General features: G+C 41.3%; 1 protein-coding gene across 1 annotated transcript in view; it reads left to right on the top strand.

Moving 5' to 3' along the window:
* LOC126412603 (protocadherin-like wing polarity protein stan) overlaps positions 1-22,654 on the top strand; it is a 345,349-nt gene that overhangs the window by 176,772 nt on the left and 145,923 nt on the right. Inside the window, exons 22-25 of the mRNA XM_050082273.1 lie at positions 3,319-3,484; positions 6,803-6,928; positions 8,584-8,723; positions 13,699-13,882. Coding sequence (XP_049938230.1) covers positions 3,319-3,484; positions 6,803-6,928; positions 8,584-8,723; positions 13,699-13,882 — 616 coding nt within the window. The remainder of the gene's footprint in view (positions 1-3,318; positions 3,485-6,802; positions 6,929-8,583; positions 8,724-13,698; positions 13,883-22,654) is intronic.

Below are 22,654 nucleotides of genomic sequence, written 5' to 3'. Positions count from 1 at the left end.
ACCATCCATCTGCATGTCATTTCTTCAGAACACCTACCTTTCAGTAGAAGAAAGAACAGCCATACACAACCTCAAAACAAATCCTGACTTAATCATCCTATCTGCAGACAAAGGTTCTACCAACATTTTTATGAAGCACAGTGATAAGCACCTGAAGCCCAATCCTAGTAGAACTCAAGTGAGCGCCTTCCACTTACGAAACAGGGAAGTGCAGCAAAAGCTGGACCTCACATGGCGGGGAGAGCAACTGAAACATTGCTCAACACCAGTCTACCTAGGTGTCACACTAGACAGGGCTTGATCGTACAGGCAGCAGTGTCTAAACATGAGACAGAAAGTCATTGCTTGCAATGAGATACTTAAGAAGCTGATTGACAGCAGCTGGGGAGCAAATCCACACTTCCTGAGGACTTCTGCACTTGCGCTTTGTGTATCAGCTGCTGAGTATGCTGCTTCTGTGTGGAATGCTTCAGCTAATGCTAAGCAACTCAATATTGAGGTCAATGATATTGCAAGGATCATCTCAGGATGATTGAAGCCAACACCAGTGCAGAAATTGAATCCGATTGTTGGAATAGCCCCACTCAATATCCGGAGGGCCATTGCTGCAGACAGTGAGAGAACAAACCAGGAGATGACTGCCAACATCCTCTGTATGGTCATCAGGCAGCAAGATCCCGCCTTAAATCCCGTTGGAGTTTCCTTGCTAGGACTGTGCCACTGGAGGGAGCACCGGAAGCAGTTTGTTTTGCAACATGGAACGGCTCACTGCTCACAGATGTTTCACCAAAAGAAGAACTAGTTTCTGGTGCAAACCTACAATATCCTGTACGGAGGTGCCTCAGCCACCTAAGAGTGGGCGTCCCCCAATGCAAGACCAACCTGAAGAAACGGGGAATCCTTCCAGCAAGCGCACTCACCTCTTGCGACTGCAGGACTGAAGAATATCCGAGCCACGTACTTGTATGCCACCTCCTGGATGTTTATGAAGGAAATGACAAAGCTATTGCAGCTACTGTATTTTGGAAATGCTGACTGGACATGAAAATGAATGAAATGAATGAATGACCTGGCAGAAGGCCTTCGCCAATTATCTGACTCCTGCACTTATAAACTCTGCCAGAGTGGTCCCATCCGAGAAGTCCAACACAACATCCTTGCATAAACCCTTAGGCCCTACCCAGAACGTCTCCCCTGACTCCATTTCCCTCCTCACCCATAAGACACCCCACACACTTTATACATGCGCTCCAAAATTTGCAAACAGAACAATCCTGGACACCCCACTGTGGCTGGTTATAGTGCCCCCACTGAAAGAGTTTTGGCCCTCACTGACCAACATCTCCAAACAATTCCCCTAATCTAGCCTTCCACATCAAAGACACCAACCACTTCCTTCACCGACTCCCCATCATCCTCACCCCTGTACATCCCTATACATCAACATCCCTCATGCCCATGGTCTTACCGCTATTGAACACTACCTTTCCCATCATCCGTCGAACGCCAAACCCACTACCTCATTCCTCATACACATTACTAACATTATCCTAATCCAGAACATTTGAAGAGAAGGTATATAAACAAATCTGCATGTGTTCTGTTCAATGTCATCTGAGGGAAAGTAATAGAGTGTACGCAACAGGCGTGGGCTGGAGTAGAGATGGATGGTAACTTCAATTGTCTCGCATATGCAGATGACATAGTACTACTAAGTTAATCAAAGCATGAGTTGAATGGAATGTACCACAAAATGGACAGTTATGCATGGAAGGTAGGGCTCAAAGTGAATCAAGACAAAACAGACACCCTATCTTTATTCCTTCACAACCTCAACACTTTCTCTCCCATTCGCTTCACATGGTCCTCCTCAACCCAGGATGACTACCTCCTCTCTGATGGCTCCATGTGCACCTTTGTCCACATTAAACCCACCAACCACCAACAGTACCTGCATTTTGACAACTGCCATCCCTTTCACACCAAAAAATTCTCGTACACAGCCTGGCCACCCTGGCTGGTGTATTTGCAGTGACGAGAACTCCCTTGCTCAAATGAGCTGACTGTTGTCAATAAGGCCTTCACAGACAGGCACTATCCCCCAGATCTAGTCCACAAACAGATCTCTTGTGCCATTTCCCCTCACTGCCAGTTGCCCTACTACCCCAAGAATCAGCCACATAGGAATTTCACCTTCATCACCGAGTACCGCTCCGGACTGGAACAATTGAACTGCATCCTCTTCAGGGGCCTTGATTACCTGTCATTATGCCCTTAAATGAGGGGCATCCTACCAGAGATCCTTGACCCCCCTAAGTGGTATTCCTTCATCCACACAACCTACACAACATCTTAGTCCATCCCCATGCTGCTCCCAATTCCGACCCCTTGCCACAACGATCATATACCTGTGGAAGACCCAGGTGCAAAACCTGCCCAGTCCTCCCATCCAGCATTTCTTATTCCAGTCCTGTCACAGGTTTATCCTACCCCATCAGGGGTCGGGCCACCTGTGAAAGCAGCCACGTCCTTTACCAGTGCTGCAATCATTGCGCAGCTTTTTATATCAGTATGACTACCGACCAAATGTCTACCAGAATGAAGGGCCACTGCCGAACTGTGGCCAAGAGTAAAGTAGACTACCCTGTGACACAACATTCAGCTGAACATAACACACTGGACTTTAATGGTTGCTTCACTACCTGAGTCATCTGGATCCTCCCCTCCAACACCAGCTGGAACTGCACAGATGGAAGTTACCCTTACAACACATTCTCCGCTCCCATAATTATTCCAACCTCAACATACAGTAACATATTGTCCCCACACCCTCCACCCTACAATTTCCGCCCCCTCTGTCCTATCATCTTCTCCCCATTCTCATCTCCAGTCCTGTTTATTTGCCACCCTCTGCAAATGCATCTGCCCATCTTTCCCCACTCCTCTCCTTTTTTGCTCCTTTTTTCCCCACATCCCTGCCCTACAACCTCCCTACATTGCACCTGTTGGCAGTCTAGTCCCTGCACACTCCACCAGACAGACAGCATCTCCACCTGTACACTACTGTCCCTTCTCTTTCCCAACACCCACTGCCTCCGCACCCCCAATCCTTAAGATGGTGGAGTTGGTGATCGTGCATGCATGAGGTGTACTTGCTTGTGTGTACGAATGGTGTGTGTGTGTGTGTGTGTGTGTGTGTGTGTGTGTGTGATATAATTTATAAGCACTATTGCATTATCCTTGATAATTGATATTATTAGCTCTTTTTATATGATTTCTGATTCAAAACTTTAATATATTTCTGAATAATATTTGCAGGATGTGAGAGTTGGAACAACACAATCAACTCTGCAGAGGCCCACAGAAAAGGAAAATGTGGCTGAGGGTTGTCTGGGTGTGGATCATTGTGCCCAGAAAGATAAATGTCCACCTCATAGCACATGTGTAGCTGACTGGGAGCAGTTTCGGTGTCAGTGTGATTTAGGTGAGTGGTACTAGCTTGTAGAAGGCATTGCCATATTAAACAGCTATGCTGAGAATAAATATCAATTCAAGAGCTTCATTTTATTTTTATTGTTAAAACTATCCAAAATAAAGATGGTGAATGAATCTATCATGATTGTTAAGAAGAAAGAACCACCCATTTTTCGTGTGTAGTTTGAATGTCAATGGTTTTTAATGATCATGCAGTGCAAAAATATTATGAAAAGTATACATTGCTACTGTTACACAGCAGGAACTGTCACACATCATGTTTCAGGATATCATATGCATATTCTCTTGATCAATTTGTCATTTTGTTACGCTACTTCATAACTGCAAACAGCATTCAGTACCACCAGTGGCTGTCTATTGTATTGCTTTCTTTGACTTTCTCTTTTATAATGGCGAGTGACTGCAGTGACTGCAGTGTTTGAAAGCCTTTGAGCTGGCTGGCAAAAGGGAGGAAATTTCATAAAAGAATGGGCAGGACCATATACTTTTTAAGAGTCCAAAGCTGGGTTTCAGTCCAGATAACCAACACGGCATTTGTGTCCTCCATTCCCTGCACTCCAGGCAGTTTACAGGGACAGCTATGTGCCACAAAAAAAAACGGTACTGTTTGAAGAATCCTTTTACAAAGATAAAAATGTAGCCAGTTGTCGCTCTCCAGAGGTCAGCATGAAAAAACAATGTTGTCTCAGCAGTCACAGAGGCCAATGTGAGAAATGCTGTTGCCTCAGTAGCCACATAGTGGAAGAATGTTCCGTTTTAACTTTTAAAAACAAGCATTCCTATTGACATAGTGCTATTTTCCAGAGAACCCATGCTTTCTCAATCAGGGCTATGGGTAAAGCTTTCAGTAGGTCCATTTCAGAATTATATCATGGAGTGGAAGTAGTATTCTGGCTTCCTCCTCACACCACAGCACTATTGGTTGATAATCATGAAATCTGCAAGAATAGGAGTTTGTTTAACCATATTATTGAATTCTCAGTGGGTATCTGTTACCATTGACCAGCGAGATTCCTGCTACAGAACAAACAGCCATGTTTCAGAGCATTGAGATGGAAAATACGTGCTACTAGGTGATGGAAGATTAAACTCACGGAGGGAGCCTTGCTGTCATATAGAAATATGTCTCCATCTTAGCACTGACTGCAGAAGGGAGGCTGAACTCAAAGTCTCTAGCCACTGCTGCTGCTGCTGCTGCTGCTGCTGCTGCTTTCTGCAGTCAAGCTGCAAAAATAGGCCAGCATTGCAAAACCCGATGCAGTAGCGACACAATGTTAGATAACTTCCTTCTGGAGGCAGTAGCACAGTTTTAATGTCTCACAGCCATCTAGTTGCTTTCATGAAGCACTTTGGAGATTTTACTGGTGTTAGTAGCTATTTTTTCGTGTTCTTACTGTAATACACGAACCATACTTGCAGACATTGGTAATATATGCAAATTATTCTCATAACTATGCTTTTATCATGCTCACCCACCTGTGCCAAGGTTAGACATTATAATTATGGTCCCTTGTCCAGTTGTTAAATTTTTTTTCAGTTACGTCAGTGGGTAATTCATGTGTCACAATACCAGGAAGGAAAGTTGCTACAAACCATATAGCGGAAATGCTGAGTCACGATAGGCATAACAAAAAGATTCACACAATTAAAGCTTTCAGCCATTAAGGCGTTTGTCAGCAGTACACACACACACACACACACACACACACACACACACACACACACACACACTCTGACACGTAAATGCAACTTGCACACACATCTGCAGTCTCAGAGAGCTGAAACCACACTAATCCCCTAAATCCCGGAAATTTTATGTCCCCCAGGATTTCTCTAATGACATTGTCACAAAAAAGTCATTAAATTCAAATTCTCCTTGCTTTTGCTGTAAGGATTACATACCCAGACTAATGTGTGGTACCCATAGACAACAAATTTTGTTAGCTTTCTTGATTGTTGGCAGATTCTGACATTTTCGGTAGATTGACAAGCTAAAATCTTAGTGTAACATCAAATCAGTTGTATGAGTGGTCTTAAATATGCAGCAAGTAACATCATGTTTGATGTAGTGCAAGTTCATCTTGGTATCAGCAAGTCAATACTATGTCTTGCCTCCATTCCCGCCCCTCCCATCCCCAACCCCCATCCACTTTTGAGGAGGCATATTAAACTATAAAATCTTGTTTTTGCAATGTGATATTAATTGGTCTTTCATTTAGCACCAAATTGGATTGTTGACATTTATGTGCAGGAAGTGTGTGTTTAAAGTCACCTGATTTCAGCTTACTATAGTTTAAAAACTTCTAATCATGTTTGGATCATCAAGACTTTTGAAGGAGGACTGTTTAAGGTTAAGACCCAAAACAAATTGTCAGAAGAATCTACAAGGTATAAGCATCCAAGAAATTTGTAGATCATGGAAACTCAGGACAGGAGAGACATATTAATAAGAAAAATAATTAAAAGTAACAAATTTTCCTTTGTATTGGCATCTTAAGAATTAGAAGTAACCAATTTTCCCTTGTATTGACATCTTTCTTAAAGGGGAAGAACTGCATGACAATCATGATACTAGAGATTTAGTGTTAGATGATTACTTCGTCTCTGTTCCTCCAGCTTTCCATTTCAGCAGCTGGTAAGCCAAGTCTCCTCGACTGTCTCACATAGAAATATATTTTTACTCTATGTGGGAAACTTAGTTTTCATTATCATTATCATTTTCATTTTGAGGCATCATAAGCAACATCATGTACATTGATTTGCACATTTCCATTGAAACTGATACAGGTTGCTTGCTTCATTAGATATGGGGATGTTTTAAAGCCAACAGAATACATGTGTATTCATAAACTTTGAATTCATGTAATTAACAGTCAACCTAATTAAAGGAATGGCAGATAATTTCTAAAAACTGATTTTGAAAACATAGAATTAATTGATCACTTTTAGTTGTAAAATACTGCAGGCATCATAAGATCATTTGGTGGTACAAAAGTTATAGGTATGAAGATCTACTTCTGAGAAGAAATAATAAATGGTAATTTCTATTTTGTAACTATGACTTCTTTGAACCAGCACAGTAAAGGAAGTTCCACACTAAATTTTTATACTTTCAGTTTGTCTACTGCAGAAATAGTTTATTTTTAAATAGCTCTTAGAGAATAGGTATAATAAAAATAGTTGATTGAAGATTGAAATTCTTTGAAATATTCATTTCCAGCATTTAAGTTAATTTCTACATAGCATTAAACATAAGGTTTCAGTATCATTCTTGTACTTATAATTCATAATTGGTTTTTAATTACAGGATATGTTGGTACATCATGTGTTGGAGTATGTGAGATGAATCCCTGTGCCAATTCAGCTCGATGCATCAAAGACAATAATCCCCCCCATGGTTACCATTGCCAGTGCAATTCTAGTCAATATACAGGTAGGTTTTCAATGTAAAGTTTCTCTATGTGTGCATGGGGCTGGGGGGGGGGGGGGGGGGGCTGGGAGTAATGAAGGGATGAAGACGTAGCTACAAGATTCAGGAGACATGATTATTCCATGTCCATTGACAAGGAATTATGTCATCACTGATAAAGTATGCAAAAGGAGTATTGACACTTTTGCTGTCAGAGATACGGCAGGAAGATAAAAGAGGGGAAAAAATAAATAGTAAAGAAACTCGACAGACTCTGGAGATGACTAAGAACTGTGGAAAATGAACAATATACAGAATAAAAATGAATGCCAGCAGTGTACAGTATACACACACACACACACACACACACACCACACCACACCACACCACACACACACACACACACACACACACACAAAATATTTTTGCCTGAGACTAATGTTTAGTGAAAAAGTCTGTGGTGCAAACCCATGACCAGTCTATTGGCCTGCTTGTAGAAAGAGCACAACCATTCTTCACTATGGCACTAGGAGGGGAAGGGTGGTACACCCATCGCTCCATGCACCTTTTACCCTTGCAAAAAATCATGTATACTTATTTGATACCAGGCGAAGTGGACATGGGCCACCCTGTTAGCAAGCTGACTGCTACAAAATTTGATATTGGAGACCTCATTTGTCTGTTTGTAGTAATTTATGTAAAAGAATAAACTGGTTTCATTTCAAGGGAACAAAGAGACAAACATTATTTCGTGTCTTTAAAGAAAATTTGACTCGCTGATTATAAAATATTACTGGTTAAATCCTTGTCAATATGTAGGTTCACCACTGTCCCTTCAGTAGCAAGGTTTATATGCTATCAGCATGTTAAGTCTTTCAGTTATTACAGTAAGCAGGTGGACTACAATTGAACTGTTAGTGTTACTGAAGCCACTTCTTATAGAGTTTGAAAAGACTAAATTGTGTGCAATATTCTTAAAAGTATGGAGACTAGCAAAAGCTAAATTCAGTTCCTCTGCACAATTTTCAAGCCAGAAAACATTGTTTGGAAAGAACATACTCTTTAATTTTATATTTCTTTTGTTAAAAATGTATATAACAGTAAGGCATTAAATAGAACTTCTGCTTTATTGTATTTATGTTTCTTATCTTGGCTAATTCATAAATGAATAATTGGTGTAACATACTCCTTACTTGCCACTCAATAGTTCTGTAAATGTTTATAAAACTATTTAAATTTCAAGGAAGCAGCCAATAAGGGATGGCCCCATTGCTCTGTGATTATCCTGTTTTACATGCAGTTATCTGGATAGCTGAAGTGGTTCAAGTTTTAGTCTGGTACAAATTTTTCATATGTCAGTATTCAATAGGAAATCTATAACTAATACAGCTGATGTCAAGGAATTCACAGTCAGCAAATAAATTTTGAATTTTTTAATATGGTGATTCCTTTTTACACTACTGTCCTGCAGCCTCTGCAATTCTCTTAGCATGTTGTCTTTCTCATGATTGTGTTGTCTTATGATTCCGTTTCCAACTTTTTTTCTTTTTTTACTTGTTGTCCAGTGAGGATAGTAAGTTGCCAACTTCATTAATCCTGCTTGGGTATTTAATCTGACTTTTATGTATTTATATCCAAGTTTCAATTAAGGTAACTACTTTGAGTTGTGTTATTTACAGGCCACTACTGTGAAGTCCCTGTGGATCAGCCCTGCCCTACCAGTTGGTGGGGTTTCCCTGTTTGTGGCCCTTGCCATTGTGACACTAGCAAAGGTTATAATGCTGACTGTAATAAGACAACAGGAGAATGTTACTGCAAAGTAAGCTTTTTCCTCACAGTTTTGCTATTTTATCATCTATTTTCCATTTATAAAAAGATGTGGTCCTCCCTCTATTTCATAATCAGACTTGATGCAGACATGAAGCTGCCCAACTCTGTGTTAGCTAGTTGGTTATTTGCATATGCTATGGATCATAATTGCATGGCTCACTTTGATTGGAGTGAGACAGTTTTACCATTATAATCTATTTTCTTTTCTTTTCTTTTTCTTTTTTAAAGTAACCATGTGTTGAATTATTACGCTACCTTTTTAATGTTTAAATTTTTTTGTTACTCCTTACAAAAAAGGGCATATATGCTTTTACACTGAGATGACAAAAGTCATGGGAATATCCCAAATATTGTGTTGGACCTTCATTTTAGCAGCCATGCTACCACTGTGGCTGTCCATAAGGATTTTGTACATGTTTTGTGCATGAACTGACCTCTTGTTCATGTCCCATAAATGTTCAATGGGATTCATGTTGGGTGATCTGGGTGGTCAAATCATTCACTCGAACTGCCCAGAAAGTACTTCAAACCAACCGTGAACACCTGTGGCCCAGTGACATGGTGTAGTGTCGTCCATAAAAATTCAATCGTTGTTTGGGAACATGAAGTCCATAAATGGCTGATAATGGTCTCAAAGTAGCCAAACATAGTCATTTCCAGTCAATGATCAGTTCAGTTGGGCCAGAGAACCCAGTCCATTTCATGTAAACACAGCCCACACCATTATGGAGCATCCACCAACTTACACAGTGCCTTGTTAACAACTTTGATCCGTGGCTTTGTGGGGTCTGTGCCACACTTGAACCCTACCCTCAGCTCTTACCAACTAATTCGGGAGTCTTCTGACCAGGCCACAGTTTTCCAGTTGTCTAAGGTCCAACTGAAATGTTCACAAGCCACAGGGAGGCATTGTACATGATGACGTGCTGGCAGCAAAGGCACTTTTATTGATCTTTAGGTGCCACAGCCCTTAATGCCACATTTTACCAGACTATCCTAATGGATACATCCTTGTTCATCACACATTGATTTCTGCGGTTATTTCACGCATCATTGCTTGCCTGTTAGCACTGACAACTCTCCGCAAATGCCAATGCTCTTGATCGTCAGGTGAAGGCTGTCGGACAATGCGTTGTCCATCGTGATATGTAATGCCTGAAATTTGGTATTCAGGGCACGCTCTTGACACTGTGGATCTCAGAATATTGAATTCCCTAATGATTTCCAAAATGGAATGTCCTAAGTGTCTAGCTCCAACTACCATTCCATGTACAAAGTCTGTTAATCATGTCGGAAACCTTTTACATGAACCACCTGAGTACAATGACAGCTCCACTGATGCACTGCCCTTTTATACCTTGTATATGTTGTACTACCACAATTTGTATATGTGCATATCGCTATTCCATGACTTTTGTCAGCTCACTTTATAACTTAACTAGCAGCATGAAATGAAACTTCTCAAATGGTATGGAATTCCTATAAACTAATGTAAGAAATTATTCAACAGTGGCACAAAGGCTGAAACAGTATTTTGAACAATCTTAGCTACTAGTTGATATATCAATGAAAATAATCAATTTTTGAAAGTATTGTGTAATTGGATAGATAAAAAATCTATTCACCAAGCAGTGGCAGGAGAAAGCACACATAAAGCTATTGAAATTTGCAAGCTTTCAGAACCAGTGGCTTCTTTATCTGGCACAAGGGTTGAAGAGAAAGGAAGAGGGGTGAAGGAAAGGACTGGCGAGGTTTAGGGAGGGGGAAGAATTTGGAAAAGTCACCTGGAATCCTCGGTCAGGGGAGACTTACTAGATGGGATTAGAAAAAAATTCTGATAGTTGGGGACTGTACCGGATGAGATCTGAAAACCTGAGAGCATAAAAGATGAAGATAGGGTAATAAGGAAGACAGGGATTATTGGCAAAACATTATGCCCAAATTAGTAAGAGTGGAAAGCGAAGTGCGTTGTATGTGGTAGAGGTGGATTGCAGGGAAAAATAGGCAGGTCAGAAAATGAAGTGAAGAAAGGAATATTTACTGAGAAGAAATGCTGAGATCAAAGAAATTAATGTAAATTTAAGCCAGGTGGTTAGTGAGAACCAAGGACGTACTGCAGCATAAGTTCCCATCTGCAGACTTCTGAAAAAATGATGTCTTGGAGAAAATTCCATATGGCATGTGAGGCGAAACAGGCAATGAGATCATGACCGCCATGTTGCATAGCCTGCAGTGCAACAGGGTATTGTGTGTTGCCAGTCTCCATCTTCTGCCTATGCCCCTTCATCCTAACTTTTTGGTAGGCCGAACAGTGTTTGCGTAACAGTTGGTACTCAAAAATGTGTTCAAATGTGTGTGAAATCTTGTGGGACTTAACTGCTAAGGTCATCAGTCCGTAAGATTTCACACTACTTAACTTAAATTATCCTAAGGACAAACACACACACACCCATGCCCGAGGGAGGACTCGAACCTTTGCCGGAACCAGCAGTACAGTCCATGACTGCAGTGCCTTAGACCACTAGTCTAATACCGCGCAGCGGTTGGTACACAAGATGTGTTGTTTCACAGATGACTCTCCCTCAATAGAATATGTTCTGCCAGCTACAGAGCTGGTAGGAGGGTGCATAGGGCAAATCTTACCGTGGGGATGGTCACAGGGGTAGGAGCCATACGATAAGGGAATGGGTGCAGAAGCGCCATAGGGTCTGACACAGATATTGCGGGGATTAGGAGGCTGAGAGAAGCTGTTTTAGTTGTGGTGGCCAAAATGTCAGATAGAATGGACCCTATTTCAGGGTATGATTGAAGGAAGTTATAGCCTGTCGATGTAGCTGATTAATACAGGCAAGACCAGGATAAAACTGTGTGACTGGAGGTGTACTTCTAAGTTGTTTTTTTGACAGGATCAGCAATACCAGGACTGGATGCGACAGTTCTTCCAAATATGCTTTTGAATTAGGCTGGTGGGGTAATTACTTCCAAGGAAGGCTGAGGTGAATAGAATAGTGGTGTATTGCTGTAAAGAATCTGCATCTGAGCAAATACGTTTGTCTTGAATGTCAATGCTGAATGGGAGGGATCGTTTGACATGGAAAGGATGGCAATGGTCAGAATGTAAGTATTGTTGTTCCGTAGTAGATTTAAAATTGTTTATCTGGGCTTCACTGAGGACGAGATCAAATTCAAGGAGAGTGGCATGGGATCTGGAATAGGACTACATGAAACTTGATTGAGAGAATGTATTTAGAAATTCCAAGAATTTTAACAGGTGAGCCTCACCATGAATCCATATGGCAAAAATGTCATCAATGTATCTAAACCAGACCAGGGGCTGAAGAATTATAGATCCCAGGAAAGCCCCGAGGAAGCATTATAACGTGTTATTCATTCTTGCCTCCCACCTGGCCATAATTTACATTAATTTGTTTGGTCTCAGCACTTCTTCTCAACAACTGTTCCTTTCTTCACTTCACTTTGCTTTAGTTTTCTGTATCTTTATTTTCTGACCTGCCTATTTTTCCTTGCCCGCATCTCTACCATATACAATGCACTCAGCTTTCCACTCTTTTTAACTCATACATGATTTTTGTAACTAGTCTCTGTCTTGCATATTAGCTTACCCTCCACCATTAAGCTATTAGGTTTTCATATCTTGTCTGGTGCTGTCACCAACCATCAGTCTTTCATTCTTTTCCCATTCAGTAAGTTTCTGATGACCTGGAGTTCCAGGTGACTGTTCAGAGCTCTCCCTATTTCCCATACTGCACTGGTCTTTTTTTCTTCACTCTGTTCCTTACTCTTCAACTTTCCGGCCAGGAGGAGGAGCCACTAGCTCCAAAAGCTTGCGGATTTCAATACCTTTATATGTTTTTCCTCCTGCCATGGCTTGGTGAGTAGATTTTTTTTATCTATCCAATTACATTAAAACTAATGTTTAGAATGTTTAACTAATACCATTTATAAAAATGTATGAAACTTAGAAATACCTCTGCTACATTAAAAATAGCTCAAAATATGCACAAAAGTGAAATATTCAGTGTTGTCTTTGAACAGATTTTCGTGACCTTCCTATTTTCTTTCTTCCATCTTTGTGTTCATTAAAGTTACGACTTATTAGCTTTACTACCTCAGTCAATTCAAGTGTGATTTATTGTCTTCATTTAATTGTAGTCTAATAATAACATTTGCAAGACTTGGGCATTAATTTTTGCTCTTATTTTCTCCTTACTGCATCTTAGATTTAAAGACATAATACTTGTAGTACACAAAGGAATTGAGCAATAGTCAAGAAATTTGCTCATTACAAAATTGAAAACTATATCTTAGTTCAGGATAGCGAACTGAATTTGTTTATTGTCAGATATTAATCTGATACGACTGATGAAGCTGTTTATTTAATTTCTTCCATAAGCCAATTCTGCCTCTAGTGATACTGACTCATATGGAAATAAAGATCACTTTGAAAAGAAAGTGAATAATTGGTGTATCGTAATCTTTCTCAGCACTCAACAGCTCTGTAAATATTTATAAAACTCTAAAAAAGAAAGGGAGGCGACAATGAAGGTTGGTCCCATCACCCCGTGATTATATATGCAATTCTTTCCTACACTTTTTATCATTAAGTGGTCTGTTAATTACAGTTCTTCAGTGTATTTTCACATCCATTATGATAGTTTTTTAAACATTTTAACCATTATTTGCATTGAGACAGTGTTGAAAAACATGCAATAGAAACGGTTGTAACACACAGTACCTGGTAATGCTCTATAAGATCGCGTCAGTAAGGACCCTTTAGATCAGTTTCTGACATCTACTGAGAATGCTCATTTATTTCAATACATTAGTGATCTGCATTTAATTTGAAATATATTTATGTTGTGTGTTTTCTATGAAATATGAGAAAAATTTGGGATCTTTGTTCTAAGCATTTTGTTATTAGTATGTCTTATTCTGTTTTACAGGAAAACCATTTCCAACCACCTGATTCTGAACGCTGCTTTGACTGTGAATGTTATTCTATTGGTTCATTTGGGAATCAGTGTGACTCAGTTACAGGTCAATGCAGCTGTCGTACAGGTGTGATAGGGAGGCGATGTGATTCATGTCCAAACCCATATGCAGAAGTAACACTCAGAGGATGTGAAGGTAAATTGAAAACAGAAGTTAACCAAAATTCACAGCAAGACTTTTTTCCTCAGGTAATGGTCCAGTCACAATAATATGAGCACTACAAGTCCATTGTAGTAACACGATTCACGTGGTCCGTCGTACTTCACATGGTGTAGAGCAGGAACTGTCTGCTAGGCATGTCCGATGTAAAACTGACTGGGCACGGCCCGCGCTGCCTGAGTTGTTGTTCCGCCGGCAGAGGGCGCAGCCGAATTCTTGCGTGCCCTCTGGTGAACGGGACTTTACTTGCGGCAACTCCTGTCCGTGACGCGCCGTGCCGATGTGCGCCTCCCGCGATCTTTCTGGTGGCTACTGCATCCATATTTGATGTCAGTGTGCAATAACAACTCACGAACTACAGGTGACAGCAGTAGTAGTGGAGGGTATGTAAAGCGTGTCAGAATATTCAGAAGACAATGCAGAAACAGAGCAATTTATCTGATGTCCAGTGGCTTTTGGGCCAAGGGTGAAGGCATTTCCAAAATGCAAAATGGCTAGGTTTGTAAACTGTTCTGATGCCACCGTGGTTAAAGTATACTGTGCTATACAAAACTGGGGGATAATGGTGCACCACAGACGATAGGTGACAGGGGTCAGCAACAGCTGCGGAGATGTGTATGGGTGAATAGATGTGCAACTGTTGAGCAACTGATCACCCAGATGAATAAAAGGGCTACCAGCAGTATCTCCTCAACGAACATACAGCGAACATTGCTGCATATGGGCCTCTGTCGTAGGCATCATGTTCATGCATCCATGCTGACTGCTGTTTACTGGCAACAAAGGCTGAAATTTGCACATCAGCACCATAACTGGACTTTCAATAAATAGGTGCAGGTGACTTTTTCAGGTGACAGGTGGCCATTAGTGTGTATGGCATGAAACGTCTGAAAGCAAACACACTGCATCCACTGTTAGAAGGGTCCAGGCCAGAGGAGGGAGCGTTAATGCCTTGAGAATGTTCTCGTGGTGTTCGTTGGGTGATCTTTTCATTTTGGAAGGCGTGGTACATCAACACAAGGATGCACCTACCTGTGGGAACCATATCCATTCCTATGTGCAGTTTGTTTTTCCTTGGCACATGGTGTCTACGAACAGGACAATGCAATGTGTCTTACAGCTCAAAGTGTATGTGCATTGTTCAAAGAGCACCAGGATGAGTGTACTATACTGTCCTGGCTACCAAACTTCCTGACTTTAGACACAATTGAGAATCAGTGGGAGCACCTCGATCAGACTGTTCGCACCATAGATCCTAAAACGAGAAACAGTGCAACTGGTCATGGCACTTGAGTCAGCATAGTTCCACATCCCTGTTGGTAACTTCCAGAACATCTTCCAGCTTGTATCGCAGTGGTCCATGGTGCAAAAGGCGATTATGTAGACTTTTGATAGGTGGTCACAGTAATGTGACTGGAGAGGGTAAAAAGTATAAGGCACAGTGAATTACAATTACGAATGAAGAATGTAATACATTTGATCCCTTCACTCATGAAGCACGTGATTTCAGAGATCGCTTTCCATGCAGTTCACAGGCATGCTGATAGAGGTCACCTGGGTCAGCTCTGGTGTGCCGCCAAAGAAACAGTATTTTTTAAATAGTCACAAACGAGTGCTTGGTCTATTCTGTGATATGCATTACTGTTGTTCAGTCAATATGTTCAGTGCTACGCACAACTTGTACTTCATTGTATCTTACGTATTGCTCTATAAAGTACTATGTCCCATAAAGCGTGTTTGTTCTTACTATACTATGAGTGAGGGTTACGTTTTCTCCGGATGTTAGTTCAGTCGAAAGTCACCCAACAAAACATCTTGATGGGAGAAACACTCCAACGTGTCATTGCTCAGCAGCAAACTTTCACAGAACAACAGCTGGTGCTCGCCACTGCTCTCTATCAAGTGGTCTCATGGTTACACCAACATTTCTAGTTTTTTTTTTTTTGGGTGGCCAATGCAAATCTTTGTAGTACTTTCTTTCTTTCCTGGATTTTGGGCGCACATTTATCATTGTTGTACCAACTTGCACCTTTGTAAGAACTGGCCAAGTTGTTATTTGATGAAATGTGCAAGCTTCTCTCAGCATGTTACTGTGACAGAATGAATGTCATTGCAACTCATTTAGAATTTCAGCATTGTCAGAAACACCTGCACCAGTCTTACAAAGCCTGGGCTGCAGAATTCCATGGGCTCAGCCATCATTGTAAACTTGTTGCTAGTACCCACCACGAATCCTTCTGTGATCACATGGTGCATGATGTTATTATTTGTAGGGACTGGGATAGGGAATTCTGTGAAAAAGCACTTCATTGTGAGAATCCAACGTATACAGATGTGCTCGGTATAGCATAATCCTTTGAAGTGTCACAGGGCACAGCCAGTCAGATTGTTGCGTGGGGGGAGGTATCAGAAGTTGCTCAATCAAACCCTGTTAGGTACACTGCAAGTGATCAGGATGAAGGAGAAGCTGTTGCAGCTGTACAACTTTCAACTCAGCATTGCATGGGGTTGTGTCGGTTACAGCCACAGCAACAACAGACCGCATCACAACATCAGCAACAAGTCTCTCCCATTTTGCCTGTACTACTTCATCCAACATGGTCATGCTATGTGCCCTAATCATTGGGCTCTTTGCAACAAGTGTTGAAAGAAAGGCCACATTGCATCAGTGTGTAACTCCTCTTCAAACGTGGCTGTTACAGTAGTACTGATGGACATTAACTGTATCTCTACAATAAAATGCTGTATCTCTACAATGACTGTCTCAGCAAACAAATTGTTTATTGACTTGTGCATGTTCAATAAACCACTAAAAATACAATTAGATGCAGGAGCTGCAGTGACTTTAATAAGTGCACAAATGTGCATGGACTGGGTTCCCATCCCCTCACACAGGTTTCATGGAAGTTTGTTAGGTACAATAAACAGCAGTTTCCGATCCTAGGTAATTTCTCTTCTCTTGTCTCTTACAAATCTGTTGTTCACGTTCTCACCTTCCTTGTTGTGGGTCATTTGCATACCACAGATGTGTTTGGGTTAGAAAGCGTTTCATGCTTTCATTTTCTCCATTGTCAGTGAGATAAATTTAGTGTCAGATCAAGTTCCGTATCAGAAACTGGAGTCACTCTGCTCTGAGTTTTTGTCTCTGTTTTACCCTGGGCTTGGTTGTGCTACCGGTTTTCTTGCCCACATTACTATGAAAGAGTTCGTCTGCCCTTGTAAAATTTTTTTCCCTGTGCACAGCAGGTGCCAATCATGTTGCGTGACTCTGTTAAGGCCAAATTAGACCATTTGATGTCGCTCGATGTCTATTTAGCCTATTTCTTCCTGTGAATGGGCTACACCACTAGTCATCATTAAGAAGTCAATGGGTAATCTTTGCCTCTGTGGCGACTTCATTGTCATAATTAATGCACAGTCCATGATAGATATGTGCCCTTTGCCCTGCCATGACAAATTGCTCACAAAATTATTGGGCGGCCATTGCATTTCCAAGATCATTTTGTCAGAAGCGTACCTCCAGCTCCCTCGGATGAGGCCTCAAGGCACCTTCTCGTTGTCTTTACGTTGTTTGGCCTATAACAATATCAAAGCTGGCTTTTTGGCATTGCTAGCTCGCCCACAATTTTTCAGCATTTTTTTAGAACTGCTGACAGCCTCTATGCTTGGCTGCATAATTTACCTTGATGGTATTGTTGTTTCGGGTTCTTCTACCAAAGATCACCTTAGAAATCTCCAATTGTTGTTTTCTGTCTTGAGTCTGCGGGTCTCAAGTGCAATCTTGCCAAATCTCAGTTTTTTCTCATGTTGATTGAGTACCTAGGTTTTGAGGTTTCTCAGACAGGTGTCAAACCATTGTGTCACCTTGTTGATGCAATTGTAGCTTTATTGTGGCTGACCTCCATTATGGAACTGCAGGTAAAGGACACATGTAAAGTTGCGTCCTACCATAAGTTTTTACCTGATGCTTCCACTATTGCTCAGTCCCTGTATGTGCTTGTGTGTAAAAATGTTCCCTTTTTTTTATATTCACTCTGCCCCATGTCTGGCCACTTTTCAGCCAGGTCAGCATCATATGTTGGCTACAGATGCCTCTCAGCACAATCTTGGCATGGTGTGGTACAGAAATAAGTAGACAAGTCTGAACAACCATTTACTTATGCTTCTAAGACTTTAACTCCCACTCAACAGCACCCATCTCAGATTGAAAAGGAGGCTTTAGCGATTTTGGTTGCTTTCAAGAAGCCCCGTGTCTCCTTGTATGGTTCTAAGTTGTATTTAATCTTGAATCAAAAGCCATTAGTTGCTTTTCTTAACCTTTTGGCTTCCATGCTGGACAAGGAAGCACATTGTTTGCAGCAGTGTCCTCTCTTCCTCTCCTATTATCATTATCAAATCCATTACTGGCTGATGATGCAACACGTTAATGCAGATGCTTTGTCTTTTTTCAATTAGGCTGAACCCGGCTTTCATTCAGGATGAGTTGCTTTGTTTCTGTTTAGGTATTGAAACCAGAATGTGATAGTTTACCCATCACTAGTGCCACGTGACCATCGGACATCACCAAGAATCCTTTACTTAGTCGGGTCATTTCTTCCAAGCAGCACAGTTGGCCAAAAAAACCTATGGGCCATGCTGCGGATCCTTAGAATGATTACATCTCCCTCCAACTCCACCTTTCTGTGTTTGATGGGTAGTTTTGTTAGCTATGGAGGGTATTGTTCCTCCAGTTGTAATACCCACTTCCTTATGCTGTAATGTACTGTGGCTTCTGCATGTCTACCATTGGAGGACCTCTCACACCAAAGCTTTGGCCTGCCAGCATGCGTATTGGCTGGGCATAGACGGGGACATTACTTGGCTTATTGCTGTTTGCACACATTGTGTTCGGCAACTGTGGCCCCACGGATGTCTTTTACTCTGGTCAACATTGCAGCAGCCATGGGAGTGTCTGCATGTCAATTTTGCTTTGCCCTTCCTAAATAAATATTGGCTTATTATAATGCACGCCAGTTCCAAGTGTACTTGTGTGGCACGTTGTCTGTCCTCGTCTGCGACAACCACTATTTCAGCCCTGTCTAAGGTCTTTGCAATTGATGCACTTCCGTAAGCTGTGGTTACCGATAATGGCTCCCATTTGTTTCTTGAGAATTTGATTTTTTTGTATAGCTAATGGCGTTTGCCAGCTCACAACTCCCCCTTTTCAGCCTCAGTCTATTGGTCAGGCTGAACCATTGTGATGACGTTTGCTCTCTTTTTATTTCTTCATTGACTGTACTCAGTGCATTGCTACACAAGCTGTAAAATGGGTTCTGGAAGTACAACATTGACTACTTTGCCGACAGGTGCACATTTGCGTTTCACAGTACTTTACTTTCACTGTTCACAACCCCACAATAATACACAGCTATATGGCCAGTGCACTGTTGTTTAACTTTCAATAAACCTCATTAATAGGTTGCAGGCTAGCATCCACATACTGCTACAATAGTTTCCTGTTGAACATCAATGAGCAGTAAAAAACATAACCACATAGTCCACAGTTTTTTCAGAATAATCAGGTACGTATGGAACAGACACTGTCATTGTTTTAACAGACGCTCTAATTGTGTAATTGTGTAAAACTTATTTCACAGTTAATTTGAAGCATCGTTGTTCTAATCAGTACAGATTTCTCGTCTGAAACTCGGGCGTGGACTGACTGTCTCTGGACCAAAAAAACAGGCCCTTATACAGGGTGTTACATAAAGGTACGGCCAAAGTTTCAGGAAACATTCCTCACACAAAAATAAAGAAAAGATGTTATGTGGACATGTGTCTGGAAACGCTTAATTTCCATGTTAGAGTTCATTTTAGTTTCGTCAGGATGTACTATACTTCCTCGATTAACCGCCAGTTGGCCAAATTAGAGGAAGGTAATGTTGACTTCGGTGCTTGTGTTGACATGCGACTCATTGCTCTACAGCACTAGCATCAAGCACATCAGTACGTAGCATCAACAGGTTAGTGTTCATCACGAACGTGGTTTTGCAGTCAGTGCAATGTTTACAAATGCAGAGTTGGCAGATGCCCATTTGATGTATGGATTAGCATGGGGAATAGCCATGGCGCGGTACGTTTGTATCGAGACAGATTTCCAGAATGAAGGTGTCCCGACAGGATGACGTTCGAAGCAATTGATCGGCGTCTTAGGGAGCACGGAACATTCCAGCCTATGACTCGCGACTGGGGAAGACCTAGAACGACGAGGACACCCGTAATGGATGAGGCAATTCTTCGTGCAGTTGACGATAACCCTAATGTCAGCGTCAGAGGAGTTGCTGCTGTACAAGGTAATGTTGACCACGTCACTGTATGGAGAGTGCTACGGGAGAACCAGTTGTTTCCGTACCGTGTACAGTGTGTGCAGGCACTGTCAGCAGCTGATTGGCCTCCACGGGTACACTTCTGCGAATGGTTCATCCAACAATGTGTCAATCCTCATTTCAGTGCAAATGTTCTCTTTACAGATGAGGCTTCATTCCAACATGATCAAATTGTAAATTTTCACAATTAACATGTGTGGGCTGACGAGAATCCGCACGCTGTTGGGCAATCACGTCATCAACACAGATTTTCTGTGAACGTTTGGGCAGGCATTGTTGGTGATGTCTTGATTGGGCCCCATGTTCTTCCACCTACACTCAATGGAGCACTTTATCATGATTTCATACGGGATACTCTACCTGTGCTGCTAGAACATGTGCCTTTACAAGTACGACACAACATGTGGTTCGTGCACGATGGAGCTCCTGCACATTTCAGTCGAAGTGTTCGTATGCTTCTCAACAACAGATTTGGTGACCGATGGATTGGTAGAAGCAGATCAATTCCATGGCCTCCATGCTCTCCTGACCCCAACCCTTTTGACTTTCATTTATGGGAGCATTTGGAAGCTCTTGTCTACGCAACCCCGTACCAAATGTAGAGACTCTTCGTGCTTGTATTGTGGACGGCTGTGATACAGTACGCCATTCTCCAGGGCTGCATCAGCGCATCAGGGATTCCATGCGACGGAGGGTGGATGCATGTATCCTCGCTAACAGAGGACATTTTGAACATTTCCTGTAACAAAGTGTTTGAAGCCACGCTGGTACATTGTGTTGCTGTGTGTTTCCATTCCATGATTAATGTGATTTGAAGAGAAGTAATAAAATGAGCTCTAACATGGAAAGTAAGCATTTCCGGACACATGTCCACATAACATATTTTCTTTCTTTGTGTGTGAGGAATGTTTCCTGAAAGTTTGGCCGTACCTTTTTGTACCACCCTGTATATCCTCACAGTAATAGGTGCTGAAACTACACATTGTTCGAAGTTAAATTTACATAAATTACAATTGAAACTTAACTCATTAAATTAACTGAATAAATTGAAAAAAAAAATTTCCTATTAACAGTTTCTTCTACTATGAGGTTTGGGCCAAATTATTTGTTTAAATGACGAAATTAACAGATATTATTCGGGAGGACGACGGTTCAATCCCGTGTCTGGCCATCCTGATTTAGGTTTTCCGTGATTTACCTAAATCACTCCAGGCAAATGCCGGGATGGTTCCTCTGAAAGGGCACGGCCGACTTCCTTCCCCATCCTTCCCTAATCCGATGAGACCGATGACCGCGCTGTCTAGTCTCCTTTCCCCAAACCAACCAACAGATATCATTATGTAAACAATATTTTTGACAAAACTGTTAATTACTTTGGAATTAATTAAGGACTGGCTTTGCTAGCATATTTTTGATTGAGCCAAATAGATCGTTAAAGAATACAATTAGTTGTTCCCCCAAATGTTTATAATTAATACAGAATTTATATTTGTTTATGCATCAACAATAGAATTTAAGTTACGAAACAATTACTGATTTCACCCTATAACAAAAGATACTAACTAGGAATAGTTGGTATAAATTAGAAAATCAATTGCATACTTAAATCTATGCTCAAAATTAGAACTGGTATTATATTCTTTAAAACGGAGGGTCAACCTTTCTCTATTATGTAAATGCCGATTATATTCACGTATGTTAATGGTAATTAGTTAAAACTGAAAAAACAAATTTAAGTAGGCATCTGGCAAAACAAGAGGGGAAGTAAAAACATCCCAGCTTGCTTTGTCACAACATGGTTTGGATGTTTAAAACTCAGATGTGGAAGTATGTATCCAGCAGGTCCCCTGAAAGTGCTGTAGACTAATTTTTGAGTTCATCAATTACACTCGGGTGGGGGACAAGAGCCGAGCAGACCTGCTACATGGATCCCAACCACGGACCTCCCTTCAATTGAATTGCTACATTTGATGCCTTGTGAAACCAATGCTTTTTTTTATTTTTATTTATTTATTTATTTATTTTATTTTTTATTTTTTGCACCTGTGCTTTTTCGGTACCAGTGTTTTTTTATGTACCATCCATTTTTTCTGTACCTAGTGTTTTTACGTATGTGGTTTTCCCACCCAATTGAAGGGAGGAGCGATTTACCTTCCCTCATGATGCGCGTGATTACAGAGATCGCGCATCCCTACAGTTCACAGGCCCGCTTACAGAGGCCACCTGGGTTGGCCCCCTGGTGCGCTCTGCTGAGCTGCCAAAGAAGCAGTATTATTTAAATGATCATAAACATGTGCTTGACCTGTTCTGTAAATTGCATTACTGTTGTCCAGTCAATGCGTTCAGTGCTACACACAACCTGTATCACTGTAATATTCTCTAG

This window comes from Schistocerca serialis, chromosome 1, assembly GCF_023864345.2.
Source record: "Schistocerca serialis cubense isolate TAMUIC-IGC-003099 chromosome 1, iqSchSeri2.2, whole genome shotgun sequence".
NCBI classification, from domain to species: Eukaryota; Metazoa; Arthropoda; class Insecta; order Orthoptera; family Acrididae; genus Schistocerca; species Schistocerca serialis.
The sequence above is the reverse complement of the archived record's forward strand: the minus strand, read 5'-3'. Positions and strand labels throughout refer to the sequence as shown.